Raw genomic sequence first — 21,896 nt, 5'->3', positions numbered from 1 at the left:
AAGAACAAGTGTAAAAACGCCGCATTGTAATATATCGGAGTTATGTGAATGTCCAGTCTCTTCCATGCCAATACTTAACGTAGAGAAAAGAAAAGTAAGGGAATTGTGTTTATCACAATTGATGTGGTAATCACAACGTGATGTAAAAACAAACGCCGCACAACCTTTCCAATATTGAAGAAATGGAAAGTCAGCAGCACCAGGGATTTGTTTTAATTTTGAGTTCTTCTGCCATAAAAACGTCCAGCCATGTTCAGAACTAAAGAAGCATTTTGGCTGAGAGGTAACAAGAGTAGTTCAGTTGCCTTGCACTTAATCACTTCGGCTTGTCGGCCTGTATCATTTCCACAGCTGGGTGAGAACTGTCTGCGTCGGCCAGTCATTATCAAAAACAAAGTCTGGTATCTTGCTGTTGAGGGATTTTCGGTAATACTTCAACTTAACACAGCAGGTATGAAGAGCTTAAAAGGAAAGATGAAAAAAAAAAAAAAAAGTTTGCGAGCAGTCTAGCATATACACACTTGTGCCAAGTGAGACATTCTTTCCAGTAAATACAAACTACTTCTAGCAGATTTCCTGTTCCACTGTCTGTGTGTGGTATTATATCAAGAGAGGAAGCCAAGAAAGATTCTTGGCTTTCATCAGCTAAAGGAAGAAGAGCATCTCTGTGTTGACGCTGATGACCGGGGGAATAGCTGGAAAAGAAGAGCTGCCGCGAGGTCGGAGATGTTGGCAGGCGCTGAATGTCTAACTCTTAAGTCCAGCCTCCATTCTGCTTTGGATCCTCAACTCTCTCTCTCTGCTGACAGGATGCTGAGCTTCTTGTCGGCGCACTCTGCATTAAAATGAGGTGGAAAGTGGTGAACCCACTTAAATGACAAGTGGGTCTGGCGTTTTGCGAGGGAACTAGATGGGAGCCAGTTGATCTAAGTTGATCACAAGGCAGGGTGTAGATGAAATTTGCTTCACAGCTATTAAATAGAACAAGAAACTATAACTTTTTTTACTCAACCTTTTTTTTTCTCTCCACTTTTTGCTACAGTTTTCACTCCCCTGCAGAAGTCTGGATTGAGGTTATCTACATCTGAGTGTTTTTTTCAGGGTTTTCGCCTCAGACGATTTGTTAAAAAATATTTTTTCCTGAGTAATCTGGTGCCTCATTTGAATCGTTTTCTACTTTACAGAAAAGTTTGGATGATGAGACGACTATGGTACTTTTGCATAGAAAAGTATATTTCTTTTTCTATGCAAATATCGCAGTCATCCTTCTTCACTGGTATTTAAAACATTTAACATGGTGTTCATTTTGTGTTTTGAAGCGGGTTGACAGGTGAGTTGCTGGTTTGAACTCTTGCTCCATCCTTCTAAGTCATTTTGTTCTTGAGCAAGACACGTTACCTGCTTTTACCATGCAGACTATTTACCATTTCGCTCATCATCTTCAATTCATGTTTATAGTACCTTGAAAAAGTATTCACACCTATTCACACCCCTATAAAAGGTTTTTGAATTTTGTCACCCTACAACCTCAAACATCAAAGTAATTTGTTGGGATTTTACAGGATAGACCAATACAGTAGTTTTGTTTCTGCCAGCTTTGCACGTCTAGCAACTGGAATATTTGACCATTGTTCTTTGGAAAACCACTTAACCTCAGTCACACAGGCTGCAGGTGTAAAATCATTGTCCTTTTACCGCCATACCAGCGCCTTTGCAGCCTCCGACAGCTTTTTTTCAGCTTTGCTTTTCTTTTCATCTATTCTGATCTTGCTCCACATCCCTGCTAAATAAACGAGCCCCACATCTTGTTGCTGCCACCATGTTTCACTGAGAAGGGGTGAAGATTTCAGGGTGACATGCAGGGTTGGCGTTTTGCTCATGTTCTCTTTTTCTAACCCAAATTTTCTCTCTCTCGACCTGATGACCTTCTTTCTCTTATCCAGCTTGTGATGACCTGAATTTTATTTAGAAATATTCTTAACTACTTTGTGTTGGTCTATCATTTACAATCCCAATAAAATATAAGTAGTTAGGGTTAGGGTTCCGGGGGGCTCTGAATGCTCTAATGTTTTGTTGAAGTTTTTATTTATTTTTTTAAGAAACTGCTTACCTTAAAGCAGAGGTTCCCAAACTGTGGGGCGCACCCCCTAGGGGGGCGCAGGAAGCCGTCTGGATGAAAAAAAACAAAACATGAACACTGTATGCGCTGGGTTTTTACCTTAGAATGGCCAACTCTCTGTTATTCCTATGTCAATTTGATACAGTAGAGGCTTCCACACCTCCCATATTTGTGTCCTCTGTCACTTTTATCAGCAGTTAAAACTGTTTAATCCGTTGTTAACATGTTGTAACCTGTTTTTCCGAGCCGCCTTTAAACGCAACATGAGCGCTACGACGCTTGCGCTGGGTTTCCACCTGTGAAGGAGACCTGCTGCTGCTGTGCGGAGCTACGTAGGTTTGTGTTAGAATCACGGCAGCAAACCAGCAAAACGCAAAGAACTTTTCACAGTTTTTCCCTCCAAACTAACCGACTGAGTTGAGTAAAGCTGCTGGATGCAGGTAATGTTAGCTAAAAGATGACTAGCTAGCTAATATCAATACAGAGCCTTAAGCTTAACAAGTACCTTGTAGGCTACCGATGTTGGTGTCTATTTTCAGCTACGTACATTCATTTTGCCCCCAAAAAAGTCGATTCCCCCTCACCCCCCGTGTCATTTCAACCAGACAGCCATTTGTAGTCCATAGGAGGGGAGGGTGAAGGGGGGGGGGGGGCGCAGAAACTGTTTGGAAACCACTAGGGGGGCGCAGAAGAAAAAGTTTGGGAACCACTGCCTTAAAGTATCCAACCTTTGAAATTGTTTTGGCTACTTCTTAAGCGACTTATTTACACTCCAGGTAGCTGTAGATCCTAGCCAAACACCAGCACTTGGTACATTTTAGTCTTAAAACAAATGGAAAAGGAGAGCAGTATAACTTGGAGGCCTGGATTTTTATTTTTATTTTTTTTTTTTTTTACTTATTCCAGCCAGCCACTTTAGTCAAGGTAGAAATGGCACCAATGTAAGGAAAAATGGCCAAGACTCAAGCGCTCAGATAAGCTCTCACTTCTTGTTTCTTCTCTCCTTAACTTGTTGGACGGCCTGCCAGTGTCTGCAGCCAGCTAACAGCACAGTGCTGGGAACTTCAAGGCCCCAAACAGGTGTCCGCTCTCTGCCCAGTCAGCAGAGCTGAGCTGGGAACACAAAGGGCTCAAAGAGACCAGCCAGCATGGTTACAGTCTTAAATATCCCCAGGCCACTATAGACAGTCCTACATTTCTCAGCAGCATTGACTCATGAGTGTGTGCTCTTTCTGCTACTGTAACACTGAGTCTCAAACGGTTATGAAGCCCGGGGTTTGCCCTAAACGGGGGTGAGAGTGGCAGGAATGATGGAGGCCATCATGAGTTCAGATAGATGATTGAGTCTAGTGGGAAACTGTTCTTTATGGAATGTGCCCAAAGGAGATTTTTTTTTTTAATCTCCAAGCATAAACACAGAAAATATTGTCCGCCTGGGCTCTTTGTCAGGTCTTCAGTGTTTCTGCTGTGATCATCTTGAGATTTTCACCCTGCACTCAGATCTCATGGACTTGTGTGGTATTTAAAAAGTCCAGCTTGCCTTGGGGGGCCCTTCCTTATGGCTAAGCTGTCCTGGCATTTAGGCTGGCAAGGCAGCAAAAGAACCGAAGGGGGTTCGAGGGGGAGGTAAAGCCTTTCTCTCTATTCATTGTCGACTACTCCTCAGTGATGACGTGGATGTGAGGCAGGGTGGAATGGAGTCGAGTGGAGGCTCCCCTCATCTTCTGCAAACAATGGATGCTTGTGTGTTTGACTCCCCCCGTTTAGCAGAATGGAGTCCATGGTCGAGCCTGAAGCTGGGATGGAATTCCAGCTCTAGCAGATTTTGTTTGTGAAATTTCTGAAGGGTGGAAGGTTCAGTGTTGGTAAAGGTCGTGGCCTATAGACCTTGTTGTTCTCATTTAGAAATGGATCAATAATCAATTATAATTTCCCTTCTTTGTCTCGTATTGGATTGAGCCTGACTGATTTTACGTACTGCCATGCCATATGATACATCTCTCCCCCCCCAAACTGCTGTGGGACGGACTACTAACCTAAATTTGAGCTTAATGAGCCACAGTAGGGGCACCAGGTCATTAAAAAGCAATCAACAATGATTTATTTGTTGTGTTCTTTAATTTATTCAGTAAATTTGAATGAGAATTTTTTTTTAGTACAAGTATGTTAGATAAATACCATACAGTGTTTGTTGTATTTGTGGATGCTAGAATTTAGTTGATAATATTCTAATCCCTGGTTATTTGGTAACCCTTCACCTGCCAGTATCAATTATAGCTGATTTTATTTTTCTTTTAGAACTATAATAAAAGAACATAATTTGAATGTTTATTTTAAAATGAGCTTTTAAGAGCAGCAATAAGACTTAATTTGGGGACTATCGACAGAAAGTAGCTTTTAAAACGGACATAGTTACAAAGGTGCAAACTGGTGGTGACTGGGTTGTTTTTTTTGCACTGATGTTTATTAGTGGGAGCAAAATTGATTACTATCTCATGTCTGATTAATGTAACTAGTATTACAAGAACATATGGCTTGATGCAAAAATACAGATTCTGTTTCCTAAATGTTAAACTTTTCTAAATCCAGCATGATCCATGACTGACTTCAATGAAACAACTTTGTAGTTTTCCTTCCTGTCATCCGCTGAAACCGTACACTCTCACAGCCTGAATGAATTGGAGACGCATCTGAACATTCAGCCCTTGTCCATTATTCTTGCAGTTTTGTTGGGTGCCTGTCTGAAGTGGTCCTCTGGCGTGAGATGGGTACACCCTGGGCATGTTGCCAGCCAATCACATGGCAGCACAAAACAACCAACCAAGCATGCACACCTCCACTCTGAAGGACAGATTAGAGAGACCAATTCCTGTCACCTTTTTCATTTTACTGGAGTACCTGGAGAGTCTAACTATTGGGCAGCCAGTAGTCATGGGTAATCAGTCAGTTTCTTGCTACATCACATTTGTTTGGCGACTGGTCCAACCATTTTGCAGTTTTCTTGCTGGTACTTTGCATTCTTTCAATTGTGTGGTGATAGAAAACCAGAATAACCTGCTTGGTGCAGGATCGCATTGCTTACTCAGAGGGAAGTGTGCACAGAGCTTGAAACTTGCCCTTTGCTGATTGCTGCCACTAAAACCTTCTTTCATGAGACACCGGATACACATGGCTCCCTAAAGGCCGACATCCTGTGTTTAAATGAGACACTAACCAGGGTACGAGGCTTTAACACAGCAGCTCTCACATGACTGGATCAGCAGAAAGGAAGCACGTAAGCTTTACAATTGAATTATGTCATTTAATCACCCTCCCAGCTGAAGCCTTTTCAGCGTCAACAATAATTGAGTAAAAGGAGTTAATCGGTCTTCTGCGTGAGTCACAATGAATTGAGCTGAGTGTAGTGAAAACTGACCTTTGGGATAATTTTGGGTTCTCTGCCTTGCTTTTCTCAAACTGCAATAAATCTGGCCACGTTTAGAGACAGGACTTAGAACAGATTTAGAGATTTTATTGCAATATTTTATAAATGTTTTAAAGCTGCTTCTTTTTTTTTTTGAACCAAAGATTTTATTTGAAACTTCTGATTAGAAACTAGCGGTGTCCCAATACAAGTGTCAAGTACTTGCACTTGTAAAAGCAAGCCGATACTACAAACCGATACCACTTTTCTGCTGGATTTTTCTCGAGGGCTGGGTCGCGGTGCAACTCGAAGGATAAGCCACACTTCATACTAGGTGGTGGTGGTGGTAACACACCAATAAGTTATTTGTTGATCCTCCAAAAAAAAAAAAAAAAAAAAAAGTCTGTACTTTGGAGATATTTCAAGGTAAACACAGAGGATACTAAACAAGCAGACTGCCTTCTGTGCTCAGCTGAGTGGTCGAGAGGACGGGGGAAAACTGAGCTTGGATCAGGCCTGCAAAGTCCAACCCACTAAGTAATGTTCGTTAAAGGCGCGATCCCGAAATAAACCCAACATATTATTTTAATTCAGCAAATGTACAGCTTTTTTTTTTTTTTGTTTTTAGACCACCATTAGAGTAAGCAGTGCAACTTATCCCATTTTTAGCTTTTGTCGTCTGGGAATGGGATGTGTGAGTGACACCCCGACTATCAATAAGACAACTTTTATCCAATTTTGTAAACTGTTAAAAACCAGCTGTGATAAGCATTAGAAGAACTGGTTTTATAAACTATCAAAACATCAGCCATGTGAGGACAGTCTAGATAAAATGGGCACCTGCATAAATGGGACAAATCAGCTTCATCAAGTCTTTATCAGGCACTTCGCTAGGAAAAATGTCATAGTGATTCATCATATTGACAAACGGACACAGACACCAGTGTCTGATAATGGCTGCACACCAGCAGCTTTGTCATGAAGCCTTTGGTTATCGTCATCACCAGAGGCAAGCAGATCAAGTTTTTTTTTTGTTGTTTGTTTTTTTCCACCCTCAGAGCGGTGACGGGTGTAATTTCCTTTCTCTGAGGTGAAAGGTTTATACTCATGTTGCTGACAGAAATGAAACATACACAGCAAATTTATATTGTAAGTTTATTGCTGATTGTGTGTGTCATTTCGTGATAGTTTTAGGTCTGGTGAGATGAACAGAGGGAAAAAGGTGGAAGGAACCAGACATAAGACAAAATGAATTTCAGGTGTTTTCTGCACCTGGAGCTGTTTAATTTAATTTTTCAAAAAGTTTGAAAGTGTTAATCTGGCGTATACGTTTCTTCGTCTCTCCAGCAACCCATATCCAAGTAGGAACGACGTCCCTAAAGGTTTCAGGACCCCTGCCTTGATCTCGGCGCTTCCTGCAAGATTAAGTTTAATTATTCAGAAATGGCATAAAATCTTTATCCAAATGTCTAACTCCAAAGTCATTTTGCCCCTTTACTAATTTGTAGCTGCCCCATTTTGTTTCATCCATCTTTTTTTTGCACTCGTAAACAACCAATTTCATAACATCACATTTAAACCATACTGTAATAGTTTCTATTGATAAACAATAGTTTTAGGCTTTAACAGCTTGTTTGTATTTTTTGAGTTATGGGGATAAATGCACATCATACATAACACACATTGATTTGAAACTACCCCCTACTGGCAGAGTCCCATAACCACATTTCTGTAGCGTCGAATGAATAAATCACAGAACATTACTTCAAATTACTGGTTTGCAAAGTGATGATGACATATCTTGCTTGACAGATGGTGAATTATTTAAATGACTAAGGTTCAAAACGTAGAAGAGCCAAAATTACCAGGACCTCATGAATTAGCTCATTTTCTCAGACAAACAGCCCAAAAATACATATTTTGTTTATCTTGGTATTTAGGAAAGCAGCAAATCCTCTTAAACCATGGCTGGAGCATTTCTGTTAGCTTATAATTCTCTGTCTGTCTGAATTGTCCTTAGATCTGCATGACTCTAGAGCCCATGAACTGAACACAGAAAACAGAGGAGTAGACGATTGCCATCTGTGTTTTAGAAGAAACTTATTGATTGACTGTCGCAGTGCATCTGCTGGGCTTCATGTCTTTGTTTATGATTCACTGCAGTTTTTATTCTAATGTACATGACATTCAGTATGCTAATTTTTTACTGAAACAGGATGAGTCTGCTTTCGAGAACTTAAAAGTTGGTTCCCCCATTTGTCAGCTTGCACTGCATGACATCACTCCATTTAACAAACTTTAGCTCTCGTGAGACGGGGAAAGCAGATGAAGGTTTCAGTTCATTGACTCTTGAGTTGTTCTTTTCGTGCTCTTGCAGGGGAAACTTCACAGTTCCAAAGCTTTCAGAGTCCAATATGGGATTTGGAGTGCTGGGAGTTTTTCTGGGGCTCCTCCTGGAGGTTTCAACCCACGGACCACACAGTGTTCCCCGAACTTCCTGGAAACGCCAAGGTAGAGCTGCTCGCAGTAAATATTCTGACTTGATTAAAAACAGTAAATCTACCTGCTGCATTAAGAGAGAAAGCTGCAGATAACCTGAAGGAGTAGAAAAGATAATACTGATACTGAGGGGATGCTGAAATGAAAGTTGTGTACACATTTTCATCTTTTACTTCTAGATTTAGAAAAATGTCAAGCATCTAAATCCTTAATTTTTGGCAAAAAAAAACAAAAAAACAAAGAATGAAAATTAAACCTCACTTTTCTATAAAAGCCATCTCAGTGAGAAGTAGTGTTTCTCACTGTGAGTCGATATCTTTACTCAATCTCAAAACAAGACACATGAGTCTTGGATATAAAGTTCGCTGGCAGTGCAGGAGGAACAGAGCGTTCACACGGTCTTTATATGTCAAACTCTTTCAACTCGGCGTCTCATGTTCACAATAGTACATTTAGTTTCACCTGTTGCCTAATTCTATCAGGAGAAAGCAGCTCCAGTCTCAAATTAGGTGAACGATTCTATGAAGAAAAGGTTCTCATTGCTGGCTACAGAAATAGTTGAGGTAACTCGGTCTCCGAGTGAGAGCAGCAAGAGAGACTCCTCTTTAAACTCTTCTGTTGCCCAGCCGCATTTAGTCGCCTGTTGAGGGTATTTATTTTGTTTGTGACCTGCATTTGAAGCTAAAACCACCAGTAGTAAGAGACTTCACATTGCAGTCTTTGAAAAGGAAGAAAAGGTGATTGCATTTGCTGACATGTTGCTTCAAACCAGTTCCACACGCAGCAGGAAGGCTCATTTCCATTCATGTTTTAAAAAGACTTCAGTATGAGAGATGGAATGTCTTAGGAGGAAGAAGACATGAGTTTCTAGTTACATTGCCTTACAAAAGAAAAAAGCATTCATGACCCTTGAACTTTTCAAATGGCTTTCACAATATTTTACAATTAAAAAAAAAAGAAAAGTTTATTGTGCATATTTATTCAGCTCTTTTTAGTCAATTCTTTTAAAAACACATTTTGCTACAATTGAAGCTTCAAGGATTCTTGTTTATGTATCAACCAGATTAAAGGAATTTATTTAGAGGCATCTTATTAAAAGGGGCTGATTCTATAATGCATGTTACAGTTTTCAGATTTGTTGAAAATGTTGCATTCGTTTCCTACCTACTAACAAAATCTAACAAACAATACTACGTGATGGTCTACCACATAAAATCTCATTATGTTTGTCACCAAACAAAGAGTTTGAATATGTTTAACAGGAAGTTTCTATTCATCTAACCTGCATGACCTACTTAGATGAACATTAAGACCAGCATTTTATTTCAGTCAATTTAAAATCAGCCCTCAAATCAAACTACGAATTGAATCTCCTGTAACTTCAAAAATGCTGATCCAAATGTATAATGAGCAGCTTAATTAAAACTCTGAATATGGTTTAATGTAGCTGTATTGGTTGAAAGCTGTAAATGTGGCCTCATCACCAAACATCCTCCTCCTCAGATTTGGACCTCCTGGAGTTTTCAGAGCCTGGCATCTTTAACTACTCGACGCTACTGCTGAGTGAGGAAAGAGATGCCCTGTATGTGGGAGCAAGGGACGCCATTTTTGAGCTCAACAAGAGGAATGTGACAGTCAGGAACCAAAAGGTGAAAGAGTGGGAATAATGGCGCCATCACAGAATAGAGGATATCTTCAAAAAGCTAAGTTGTCACGTTTGATTCATAGGTTCAGTGGAAAGTTGCAGAACATCCCATGGTGATGTGCACACGTAAAGGAAAATCAAGAGAGGTTTGCTAGATAACAAATACATTTTCCGCTTGCTTCATACTAGCTTTTCCTGTCTGGATCTATGATGTAAATAACTCTGTCCCGTTCCAATTCAGAGGGACTGCCCCAACTACATTCGAGTGCTCCAGATAGTGGATGACAAGCGGCTTTACATCTGCGGCACACATGCCTTCCAGCCTCAGTGTGATTACTTGGTAGGCTAATGGTTCATTACACTTTAACTGCGAACGTCACACTACATGCACCCACTAATCAGCAGCATTGCTGACTTGTAAGAGCTTGTGTGTTTCAGAATCTTGCAGACTTTTCTTTGGAGGGTCGACCTGAGGATGGCAGAGGGAAGTGTTCGTTTGACCCTTCGCAGAGCTTTACCGCCGTCATGGTCGGTAAGTTGAGGCCAGCTTCGGCTCATTTCACAAAGAGCTCTTTTGGTTGAAGGCCCTGCATTAAAATGGATAATAATCTGTAGTAATCTCTTGTCATGGCGAGGGAAAACTGACTTGGCTTCATTCTCCCATCAGATGGAGACCTCTATTCTGGGACAGCTTATAACTTCTTAGGCAGTGAACCGATTATCTCCAGATATTCCCCATCCTATTCCCTGCTGAGGACAGAGTACTCCACATCATGGCTCAATGGTGAGTTTGGACCATATTCCTCAGGTGGTTCATCCAGCTGAAAGACACTTCAACATACTGCCGGACCGGGATAAATATATTTTTGGGATTTTTTTGCCACCCTGACTGTTCTCCTTTTTACAACATCCCACACATGCAGATTGTGACTGATTTCAGTTTTTCTGTGTACAGAACATGAAACTCACAGCTTCTCATTTTTACGCAGTATTTACGCAATATTAGTCTGTTAAAATGTCACTGCTGCTGCTGGACCACAAACTCATGACTATTCATTCTGTAAACAACCCTGACTTTAAATGGGTCTGTTTGGGGGAAGTACTCTCTGCAGATCGAAGCTTGTTGAGTTTTAGGATTACTAGCATGTTTCTGACCCATAGTGGATTGCTAAAAGTAAGCTTTATATGACATTAAAAATGTGTTCACAGTCAGTATTTACCCACAATAGTTACCCAAATGTATCATCTCTTGTCTACAAGAGATATCTGGGGTTACTCCTCTGGCAACCCCAGATATTTTCTGTCAATTTCAGTTCTAGACTCTGGCTGGGCCTATCTAGAACTTAAATTTGTCCGGTGAAGTCATTCACTTGTATGTCTGGATTTATTATGAGCCCCTAGTGATGCAAAAAAAAAAAAAAAAGCCTGAGGATGATGCTGCCTTCATCATGTTTTGTTGTAGATATGTTTGCTTTTTTTTTTTTTTGGATCATTTTTGCACCTTATGGAATTTTAATTCCAAAGTTCAAGTTTAGTTTCACCAAATTACATATTTTTGGCAAAGTATGGCAGAAAGGGTTTCTGTCTTGTAGCTTACTTCTAAGACCAAATGTATGGAGAACATATACACACCTACATCTCAGTAAATTAAAACATCATTAAATTCTCAGGACTTCTCTTCAAAAAGTGAACTGTACGTGTGCACACAATGATGGTTTCATGCCTTAATTTCTGTTAATTTTGATGTTATGTCTTAGAATTGATTTCTGAGAATTTGAATATAACATACCATGAATAAAAGTATTTTAATACAGTAACTGTATAGCATATGTACGCAATATTTAGGTGGGAGTTAGCAATGGAGAATCTATCTTGGTCTCATTGTCTCCAAACTGTAAACTCCTGAAATCTAAAATACACTGTGCATACTATGTATTAGACAGCTCAAGTCAGGATTGATGTGTTGAATTTTTCTGTAGATAAATGGGCTGTAAGAAGGATTTTTATATTGGTCTGAACATCTTGCATCAACCAGCGTATTTATCTGTCCTCTCCATGTGCATTCATTTCAGAGCCCAGCTTCGTCTTTGCAGATGTGATCAGGGCCGAGAAGCACAGAGGAGACGGCGAGGACGACAAAATCTACTACTTCTTCACCGAGGTGTCAGTGGAGTACGAGTTCTTTGGCAAGCTGCTCATTCCCAGGGTGGCTCGCGTCTGTAAGGTCAGCATACGCTGTGCACCATCTGCTCATACCTGCAGCATGCTTCTTTTATCCCCGTTGCCATGTTGTTGTCGTTTATGGATCGTTCACGTTTTGTGTTGATCAAATCTTAAGTAATTTCTTTTGTATTGACTTCCAGTCAATAAGAGTGATTATTGTAGTTGCGCAACATTTGTTAGACAACAAACTACCAGCAGACATTAGCTTATGACTGTTATGTAAGAATTCGAATATAACTTTGTTAAAGACTCGAACACAATCCACCAAAATCTATCAGTTCAAGTAAAATTCTTGCTCTTTCCACAAAACTCTAAAATGATGAAAATATATTGTTTAGAGATTATAACTAGCTATTTGCAGTTTTTTTCCCTCCACAGAATATGAGAGAGGTTTTGGTTTACCACCTTTGTCATTTTTAAAGGTGAAACCATGGCAAAGATGGGAATGGGTTCTTCTTCAGTGGAGTTTTATAGAAAGATATCCAGTATTTTTGAGGAACATACCTGAAGGACTTTTTAGGACAAACTAGTCAGTCTTTAACTTTCTTTTTAGTTTCTACCAAATGTGTGGTTTCTAATTCAAATATCTTAACAGTATTTATAAGCCAGACTATGGTGATGCTATATAGACTTTTGGTAATTAGTTTGTTAGAAAGGCCAGAAGAATAATCCATATTATAAGCTAATAAAAGGAAAATGAGTGGATTCTGATGTCCCTTTTGCACATTAACCTACTTTAAGGTTTTCAATGTGACTTCTTCTTCTTTGTTTTTACACATGGCCTCTTTCATATCCTTTTCCAGGGTGACCTTGGAGGAGAGCGTACTCTGCAGAAAAAATGGACCTCCTTTCTGAAAGCCAAGCTGGTGTGCTCCATGCCGGAGCTCAACTTTGTTTTCAATGTGGTCCATGACGTTTTCATCCTGAAGGGAAGAGACTGGAGAGATACAGTCTTCTACGGTGTTTTCACCTCTCAGTGGTCAGTGATTTCTCTAACTTTCAGCTATGTAACAATCCATAAATATGTCTGTTTCATTTAAATTTGATCATTTTCTTTCTTCTCCTTGTTGTCTAACTGATTTGTCACACCTGTGTGTTTTACTGCCGTAGGGGAAACGTGGGTTTGTCAGCGGTGTGTGCCTACAACATGACAGCTGTGGAGGAAGTCTTCTCTAAGGGGAAGTATATGCAGAAGGCCACAGTGGAGCAGTCCCACACAAAGTGGGTGCGGTATAACGGCATCCCTCCGTCTCCCCGTCCTGGTGCAGTGAGTGCCTGTCAACTCTCAACTCGCATGCTTTGCTCAACTCATAGCTCATTACAACCACAAAGCTCAGTGTGTTTTATGTGATACGGCAACACAACGCATCACGCAATTGTGAAGGCGACAGAAAATGATAAAAGTAAAGTATTTACAAAAGAAATCTGAAAAGTGTAGCGGGCTTTTAATTCCCCTAAATAAAAATCCACAGCAGAATAATTAAGCTCTAGTTTATGTTGGTCTACCATGTAAAATCCCATTAAAGTTTGTGGCCTGAAATGTGAGAGGGCGCAATGAGTAAGTGCTATGAATACATCAAGATTTGTCCGTATTTGTCTGACTTTAATTTGTGTCCCTCCCACAACACCAGTGTATCAGCAACCAACTGCGTCAACACAACATCAGCAGCTCACTCCACCTTCCGGACAAAACCCTTCAGTTTGTCCGGGACCACCCGCTGCTGGAGGACCCTGTCCTGCCCATCGGCAACAAACCTCGACTCATCACCAAGGACGTCAACTACACTCAGATTGTAGTAGAGAGGGTCCAAGCACTTGATGGGAACATCTATGATGTAATCTTCACCGGAACAGGTGAGAACTTATCTGCTGTGATACTGCATGCAAATGGCTTGATCTTGCTGCAGTTTGCAATAACATGTTTGATTTCTGTTATGCTAAAATGTTAAACTAATGGAGAATACGTTCCCCACGCGTGCCTTGTTGGATAATTAAATGTTTTTTTTTTCTTCTGCTGTGATTGTTAGATAAAGGTGTCCTGCACAAGTCGGTGGTGTTCGAGGAAGATGTCCATATCGTGGAGGAGATCCAGCTCCTGAAGAACTCTGAACCCATAAAAAACTTACTGCTGTCTTCTGAGGTCAGTTTCTTCTTCAGTTCTCCAAAAATATAAGTTAGCCTATGTCTTGTCTGAGGGAAAAAAAAAATTGCTGGAAACATTAGGTGATTGTGAAAGTCATAAAGTCATCCTTTTATTGGTACAGACACATAAAGAAAAGTTTACAAGTTCTTTGACAGTCTGTACTTTTAAATCCCACAGAAAAAATGGGAGTTATAAGATCTTGTTTATAAATACATTCCTTTGCATATCATACGAACAAACTAATTTCTTCCAGACACGGTCGGTGTATGCTGGGTCGGACTCTGGCGTCATTCAGTCCCCCACAGCTTTCTGTGGAAAGTATTCTACGTGTGACGACTGTGTCCTGGCTCGAGACCCCTATTGCGCCTGGGACCCCAACGCAGCCGCCTGTGTCTGCATCCTTGATGTTCCAAAGGAGCAGCTCAGGTAACCTGATGGGCTGCATTCACTCTTTATCACCGCTATCTTTCTGCATAGTTGTACTGCACTCATCAGTGAAAAGGAAACTTCCAGAGGTCTTAGGGGTCAAACCTGATTTACCCGCTTCTCAGTGTTTGATTATAATTTGAACTCAGGTTTTTTGTGTTGCAGGAGTCTGATCCAAAGTCTAAGCGGTGATGCAGACATCTGTCCTCCAGGTAAGATGTGCACACATCCACCCAAAGAGCCGGAACAGTCTGACTGCACACAGACGGTTAATACACAGTACATTGTTCACAGGCCATAAGTATGAGAAAACTATTCTCACTTGAAGGATCACTAGAACAGAAGATGCAAATGTGACTTCTTTTTGTTTGCTTTTCAGTGTCTTCGGTGTCTCTGAAGGACTATCAGAAAGTCTTAGTGAAACCAGGCAGCTCTGCTGAGCTTCCCTGCATGGTGAACTCCAACCTGGCTCATGTGATGTGGAAATCAAACAACACTCTTCTCAACGAGGCCTCTCGTTTCCACTTCATCGGCGAAAACGGGCTCCTCATTTACAGCGTGGCCCCCGAGGATCAGGGTGACTACCAGTGTTGGTCTGTGGAATGGGCTCCTACTGTTGGGAAGAACTTTAGCCGCCTTCTTGCTGGATACACACTGAAGCTGGATCTTCCTCCCGGACCCCCTGCCAGGACAAACCGTCTGGCCACCACAGTCCGCAGCCAGGAGACGAGTAGCGTGCTTCCAGCTGAAGGTAATGGTAAGACAGAGAGACAGCCACTAACTTCGGCCAGCTTCACATCCACAGTCCTCCTCACCTCCCCGCCCCAAACTGACCCATCACTAACCCCGCCGCCCAGTGGCACAGTCAGGTTACAGCCAAGTAGGAACATTCCCGCAAACTCCGTCATTCCTCGTCCAGACAGCCAGGACCCTGCTGCGGAGTATTTGCAACACAACAACAGCGTGGCCCTCCTCTCCCTTTTCCTCCTGTTCTTCCTCCTGTTTTTAGCCGCGATGGTGTACAACTGCTACATGCAGTATCTCCCCGCCCCGTGCCTCAGGCTGCGAGCCACTCTACTAGGAAGCAACAAGTGTACCCATCAGCCAGAGTACAGGGCCTGTGAGGCGGGTTTAATGGAAGCGTCTGCTGCCGAGAAAATTAACATGACGGAGCAACCCGCGCAAAACGGCAGCCAACCCACCAAAAACCTTCAGGCACTGCGCGACACTGGCTACGAGACGGAACCCGAGTGCGGCAACGGACGCCTCCCTTCTCACAACTTTGGAGGCGACAGCTCCTCCCAGGAGAAACCTTTCGATGTGGACTGCGACTCCCAGTCCATCCAGTTTGCGGATGCAGATGACGCTTACTGATGAATATCAGTGGTGTTTTTACATGTTCAGAGTAGAAAGTGCACCAGGGCTAAGTTCCTTATTTCTGCAGTAGGCATGGGCCAGTATGACGACCTTGAGTAAAATAAACAGTTTGACGTATTTAGCATAAACCGCCCAAAATGTCTGATACGATCCGGTTAATTTTATTTAAAACAACAAAGCAACGTTTTCTTATTTACCTGTTGAAATAAAAAGCATCAACATGTATTTATCATAAGACTTAAGCAAAAATATAGAATAACTGCAAAATTTCTTATGGAGAATATTGAACCTTTTGGTCATTATGCTCCTGAGAGAGTAGCACAGTTTTAACAGTCTGATATGTAGGCGCTAGCACAAAGTTGCTTTAAACTAGCGTCTTTTAACCTCTTTATGGGGGAATGGGTGGTGTTTTTCACAACTAGAAATGTTTCCAAACAGCTGAATTTGTATTCAAAGGGAGGGAAATCCTCCTCCTCTAGTTGGAGGAGGAGGATTGTTGCCATTACTTAATGCTCTATGCATCTGGAAAAAACTGGTCACGTTGACAGTTTGACTTATTTCAAAAGTCTAACTTTGTGAACTCTTGCCATTCCTTGATACTGTCTGCTGGTCACTGGCCCATGCTAAGAAGCTGAATGTCATGAAAGTGAGCGCATGTCCAGCATGTAGCAAATATCTGAAGGCTTGGATCAGATATTTTGCTCTTTTGTGGTCTGATTTGGAGCTTTTATCCTTTCAGCTGAGTCCAGCAAGAAAAGCTATTTCTTATATTCCAAATTGGAAGCATTCTTTGCCAAATTGGTAAGTTATTGTGATGTTTTCCAAGTTGGAATCCTATTTCTATTCAGCCTGAGTGGATAAAAATGTCCCTTGGAGCATTTGCATCCATTTGTATAACTGATGCTTCATCGTCATGGTAATTTCTCAGGGAGGTTCTGTGTGATTTGCCTTTGTGTGTTGCCCTGTGTTGTCAGCCTCGCCACCTGGTTTGTGTAGCTCCATCACAGAGTTGATACGTCAGAAGATAGAAAAACAGTCGGACATCTTGGTTGGTGGAGAAAACCTGGAATGTATCGAACCGTGGACTATCGATGAGTGGCACTGCTGAGATAAAACAAAAATAAAAAAAAACATTTTCTTGTTCTCTTTATCTGTGAAGTCGACATTCCTGATTGTCCTGTGTATTAACCCTCATCAGGCCGTCTCCTTTATGTGGTGTGTTACTGAAATAAAAATGTACAGTATGAGCAGAGGACATTAGAGCCCTGGAAACAATCTGAAGTTTAATATTTATTATGATTTTATTAAACATTCTGTTTTAGATTATTTAAAATGACACATCTGTGGTAATGACACAGCAATTCAATCCTTCATTTTGATTTTATTTATTGCAAAACTTCTAGTTTTATACTTCTCACGCTCCCTCTTTTATTCTCTCTGCATGCCATCCGGTGTTCAGACTTTCCTCAAAGCTCTCTTCTTTTCCGCCACTCCCTCCCTCTCACAGCCTCCTCTATCGACTCCTCATCTTCCCTGTCATCCTCTGGAAGTAGCTCTTGCTCTTCCCTCCCTTCCTCCTCTTCTCCCGCCAAGCCCCACTGCGTGGAGGCTCGGGAGGCAGAGGTAAGACTGTTGCCTCCTCTCCTGAAGGACCAGGCCTGGGGGGTTCACGCCCAGGAGGCCTTCCTGCTCTTCTGCCTCGCTCTGGGTGAGTGCTGCCTGTGACTCTGACCTATCTCATACCCCTCCCTGAAGAAACCTCCCCCTCCCTCAGGGACACATGCTTGGTTTTGAAACCCATGCCTTGTGTATTTAACCCTTTGTTTTGCATTCTTTTCCTCCCCTTTCTACTGTGTGTTGGCATTACTCGAGCCTGAACTAACAGAGCTGAGTGTTTGGGTTTCTGGATTTGTTTGCTGGATTACCACAAAGGTGGATCGATTTCTGAAAATACAAAATAGGGATTCATTGCAAAAATGTCAGCTTTTTTACAACTGACTTGCACAAATATATATATATTTTTTAAAAATTGCTGTGTAATGGCAGTCTTAATTTGTAAAATTTAAAGATGAGCACTGTTCACGATGTCTCCATGGAACATGCAGAAGAAGTCTGCAGAAGAATTGTTGGTAAAACTGTTAATTTTTTTGTGTGCATGTAAACATTTGTCAATATTTGTATATATGGGAAATGGTTGTTGATTATGTACATAAATCCATAGGATGTTGGGCTCCTAGTAGAGTGGTGAAATAAACCTTGTCAGATTTCAAAACTTTTTTAAAAAAACTGAATCAGAATAAAGAAATGACACAAAATATCATTGTGCATTATTGCTCAAAGGTAATCCATTCCCACTGCACTTTTTTTTGCATTTTGTCATATTTGAGCCACAAACTTCAATGTACTTTGAGATCTTTATGATTGACCAAAAACAAAAGACAGCATGAATGTCAAGTGGAAGGAAAATGTTTTTGAATAATGATCTGACGGCTGTGGCGTGCGATTATATTTGATCCCCAGAGTTGATTTATTGTGGAATCACCTCCTGCTGCACTTAGTTGTATGTTTTGGGGTATCTATGAACTTTGCATATCAATGATTGATATTTTTGTTAAATTGACAAGTTCAGCAAAAATTAATGAAGAAAACCTGAACATCAATTTTGGACTCAACCCAGGACTTTGACTGGACCACTCAAATACAGCCAGTGTGCTTTTGATGTAAACTCCCTTTATTTGTATCTTTATGCTCATCCTGCTATAAGTTGGCCTCCATCCCAGTCTCAAGTCTAAAAGGTTTCCAGGTTCACCTTGTATTTAGCTTGATCCATCTTGCCATTAACTCTGTCCAGCTTCCTTGTCTGCTACTGAAGGTTAACCCCACAGCATGGTGCTGCCATTACCATGTATTTCAGGTGGAATGGTCTTTTTGGTGTGATGTTATCTTTCTGCACAACTTGGCATTTTGCTTGTTGGTCAAAAGGTTCAAATTTGGTCTCATCTGACCAGAGCCCCTTCCTTCAGATGTTTCTATCTTCTACATAGCTGGTGCTGAACTAAACTGGGCTTCATGCAACTTCAGTTCAGCTAGAGTTTTTCTATTGCAACTCTTAAGTCAGATCTATGGCAGCACTGAGGTGTTAAGAGGTGGTTTAAATCAAATGCATGCCAAACTTCAGATTTTATTTTATTTTTTTACTTGCGTGCAAGCCTCAGAGGCTGGGTTACACACCAACATAGATCTGATACGGACACATCATTCTACAATCGAGAAAATGTTTTAAACAGTCTTCCTGGTTGGCGATAGTTTATCAGGCATCAAAAACTATTTTCTGAATGTCCAATGTTTTCTTTCAGACTCTCAATGTACAAACTTTACAAGATGGCAATGAATAGATAAGGTTTAAGGAAAGCTTTTTCTTAATTGTCCTAAATGAAACTTTTTTTCTGGCATGCTGAACTGTTTGTGTGATCACTGTTGATACAAAACATCAGATGTGATGGAATCTGTTTACTGCTGCATGACTGCTTGCACCTCTGCAAACTGATTTCCTCATGTGAACGTACCAAAGGAAAGCACCATGTTCTCCACGCCAGGGTCTCAACAATCAGGAGTCAACAAGAAGTCCCGTTCTGTTCCGCAGGTCCAAGCGACATCCATATTCATTGGCTAATAAATGGGTACAGTGTGGACACCCCAGTAATGGAGTACCGAAGGCCACTGGGCCAGAGGGAGGTGCTGGTGAGCAGCTGGCTTAGAGGGGGGCCGCTGATCAAGGAAGCCCGTTACCGCTGTGTTGCTGAAGCCAGCACAGGAAGTGACACGTCTGACATTGACCTCCATCTCACTACAGGAGGTATTATGGTTGTGTGGATTTGGGTAAAAAAGTTAAACTGCTGTGAAGTGGTCGTGTATGAGGGATTTGCCCTGGTTGGTTGTGAGTATTGCCACTGATGGGGCGACGGGTGATTGTTAAATCTATGAAGGATGTTGTTGTTCGACAGATGAAAACATTCCATCCAGGGAGCTGAACCAATGGAGAGGTGCGCTTACAGAGCATGAGCAGCTGCTGAAAAGATGGAAAAAAACCTGGGTAGGTCTCACAGTGGAGTGTTTTTCGTCTCATGTTCTTCAAAAGCCTCTTTGTCTAAATGTTTCACTTCATTTAACCGGTATATCAAGATGAAAATCTTTTTGATACTTCTGGAAATTAAAAAGAAATATATAATTTTATTCCAGTAGTATGATTTGAGGATATTTCTTCTGGTGGAAAAAAATAAACCCAAGAAAAATATTTGGCTTCCACTTCTCACCATTGGCACAATTGCTGGTACAATTGAAAAATACATCTTTAAAATAAATTTAACCAATAAGTTTTGTTAAGTTGACATCTCGGTGTAAAGGTAAAGGCATTTTTATTTATATAGCACATCTTCAGCAACAAGGCAATACAAAGTGTGACCAAGTCTCAGTAATAGCTGTTGTCCTGCTTTACTTATGGTGGAAGTTCAATCAAGGTTATGAGTATTTCCACTAATAGGGCAATACTTTGGTGAAAAATATGACATTTGCTGTAAAAAAAAAAAAAAAAAAAGTACAAATGTAAGAAAGCAACAGTCTTAATAAATCAGACTATGAAGAACTACATTACAAAATATCCTTATCAATTGTATTATTTCAAATAGTTTTAACCACATCAATACTTCTAATTGGATTAAATGCAACTTTACCATGACTGTCTTTTGAGGTTTTCAAAAATAAAATGTGATGACCAATTAATTCATAGCTTAGATTTTAGAGGAGAACCATCTACTTTTTTTTTTTTTTTAGATTGTATGCTTTTATGGTCATTAAGTACAGAATCCACAGAAATCCTTGCCCTGCATTTTTTTTAGTTATTTATTTTTTCACTTCTTTGCTTCTTTATAATCTCTGCTCTTTCCTCTGCAGGAAAGCTGTGATGGCCACACAGCTGGGTGAGCACGTGTTCATTCTGGTTGTGCACTGGCCTCTCAGTCCAGCTGGACCACTCCTCTGACACTGAACATTTCACAAACACAATATGTTTCAGTGTCGCCACTTACACGAGAGTTTGATGGACCATGACATGAAGAATTCACAGCTCTTGCACCCAGCAGGTGCAGACCTCACATGGCTGCTGTGATGGTTTTTGGACTCCCTCCAAACTGGAAGGATTAAAGCCCACTGACTCCTTCAGTCTAAGAAAGCTTGTACTGGATTTGTTGCTGTATTTACGGTGTAAGACTGTACATACATTTTGAAGCAGTGCTTGTGTGAAAACGGCAAATGTCTTTTTGAAGTTTATCAGATTCTTTGGGTCAGTGTCTCTGTTAAACCCAGTTATAGTGTGATGATATTCAAAGTTTTGCCTCTTAATTTCCTTAAAGAACCAGTTTCACTCCTCAAGGCTATCTTACAGAGTTTTTACTTAAAATATAGTAAGTTATTCAAGCCTCAACTAGGATCAAACGGAGATAAGAAATTTATCATCTATGGTCATACTTTTATTGCCAGTATGTCTTATGCTTAAGTTAGCTTAATTATTTACTTGAATCAAACAATACTTTATTATAATATTCACAATACCACTACAAAGGTAAACATTAAACTGCCAAAGTCCAGTGTGTTTTGGCACACACTGGAAAGTTTACCACTTATTGCTTTTTTTTTTTTTTTTTTAAAGAAACATGTGGTTTTAGTCTTGAAATAAATTGTTTTATTCTTGTCTGATTTGTATTGAATGGACCATGTTGAGCAACTACTGGGTTTCAGAAATGCTGAAAACCAGTAGTTGTTCGCACTCCTAAAACAAATGCATACTACACACGTATGGCATTTACTGTAAAAACCCAACGAAGTTCGTTTTTACAGTAGAACACTGAATGGAGTATATTCAGTGTTTTGTTATGGCATGTTTTGGATTAATCTTGTTGGGGTCTAGATTTCTTTCTTTCTTTATTTTTTTTTTACCTCACAGAGCAGATTTGTGTAATGTAATTAACACTAATGCTCCTTTGGTATTCATCGTTTTATAATATAA

At 40.7% G+C, this 21,896-nt stretch overlaps 1 protein-coding gene and 1 long non-coding RNA gene across 5 annotated transcripts in view; both read left to right on the top strand.

The window, feature by feature from the left end:
• The window catches only part of LOC106903212 (sema domain, immunoglobulin domain (Ig), transmembrane domain (TM) and short cytoplasmic domain, (semaphorin) 4D), a 39,004-nt gene extending 20,854 nt beyond the window's left edge, over window positions 1–18,150 (top strand). For 2 of the 4 annotated variants that reach the window (XM_088010901.1, XM_014966846.2), the window contains 14 exons: window positions 7,900–8,033; window positions 9,525–9,670; window positions 9,750–9,812; window positions 9,908–10,006; window positions 10,105–10,198; window positions 10,334–10,450; window positions 11,739–11,890; window positions 12,693–12,868; window positions 13,000–13,156; window positions 13,521–13,743; window positions 13,917–14,029; window positions 14,286–14,458; window positions 14,624–14,670; window positions 14,838–17,485. In XM_088010901.1, the coding sequence (XP_087867027.1) occupies window positions 7,937–8,033; window positions 9,525–9,670; window positions 9,750–9,812; window positions 9,908–10,006; window positions 10,105–10,198; window positions 10,334–10,450; window positions 11,739–11,890; window positions 12,693–12,868; window positions 13,000–13,156; window positions 13,521–13,743; window positions 13,917–14,029; window positions 14,286–14,458; window positions 14,624–14,670; window positions 14,838–15,832 (2,652 nt within the window). In that variant the 5' untranslated portion in view covers window positions 7,900–7,936 and the 3' untranslated portion in view covers window positions 15,833–17,485. Of the gene's footprint in view, window positions 1–7,625; window positions 8,034–9,524; window positions 9,671–9,749; window positions 9,813–9,907; window positions 10,007–10,104; window positions 10,199–10,333; window positions 10,451–11,738; window positions 11,891–12,692; window positions 12,869–12,999; window positions 13,157–13,520; window positions 13,744–13,916; window positions 14,030–14,285; window positions 14,459–14,623; window positions 14,671–14,837 lie in introns of those variants that run through there. The other 2 variants (XM_088010902.1, XM_014966841.2) reach the window with 2 other exon arrangements.
• Window positions 18,151–18,795: 645 nt separating this feature from the next.
• LOC148155986 (uncharacterized) lies at window positions 18,796–21,581 on the top strand. The gene is made up of 3 exons (XR_015764865.1): window positions 18,796–19,691; window positions 19,840–19,928; window positions 20,786–21,581. It is a non-coding gene; the product is annotated as an uncharacterized LOC148155986 (long non-coding RNA).
• Window positions 21,582–21,896: the final 315 nt, after the last annotated feature.

This window comes from Poecilia mexicana, unplaced genomic scaffold, assembly GCF_051168715.1.
Source record: "Poecilia mexicana isolate PSO_F unplaced genomic scaffold, ASM5116871v1 scaffold_12, whole genome shotgun sequence".
NCBI lineage: Eukaryota > Metazoa > Chordata > Actinopteri > Cyprinodontiformes > Poeciliidae > Poecilia > Poecilia mexicana.
The sequence above is the reverse complement of the archived record's forward strand: the minus strand, read 5'-3'. Positions and strand labels throughout refer to the sequence as shown.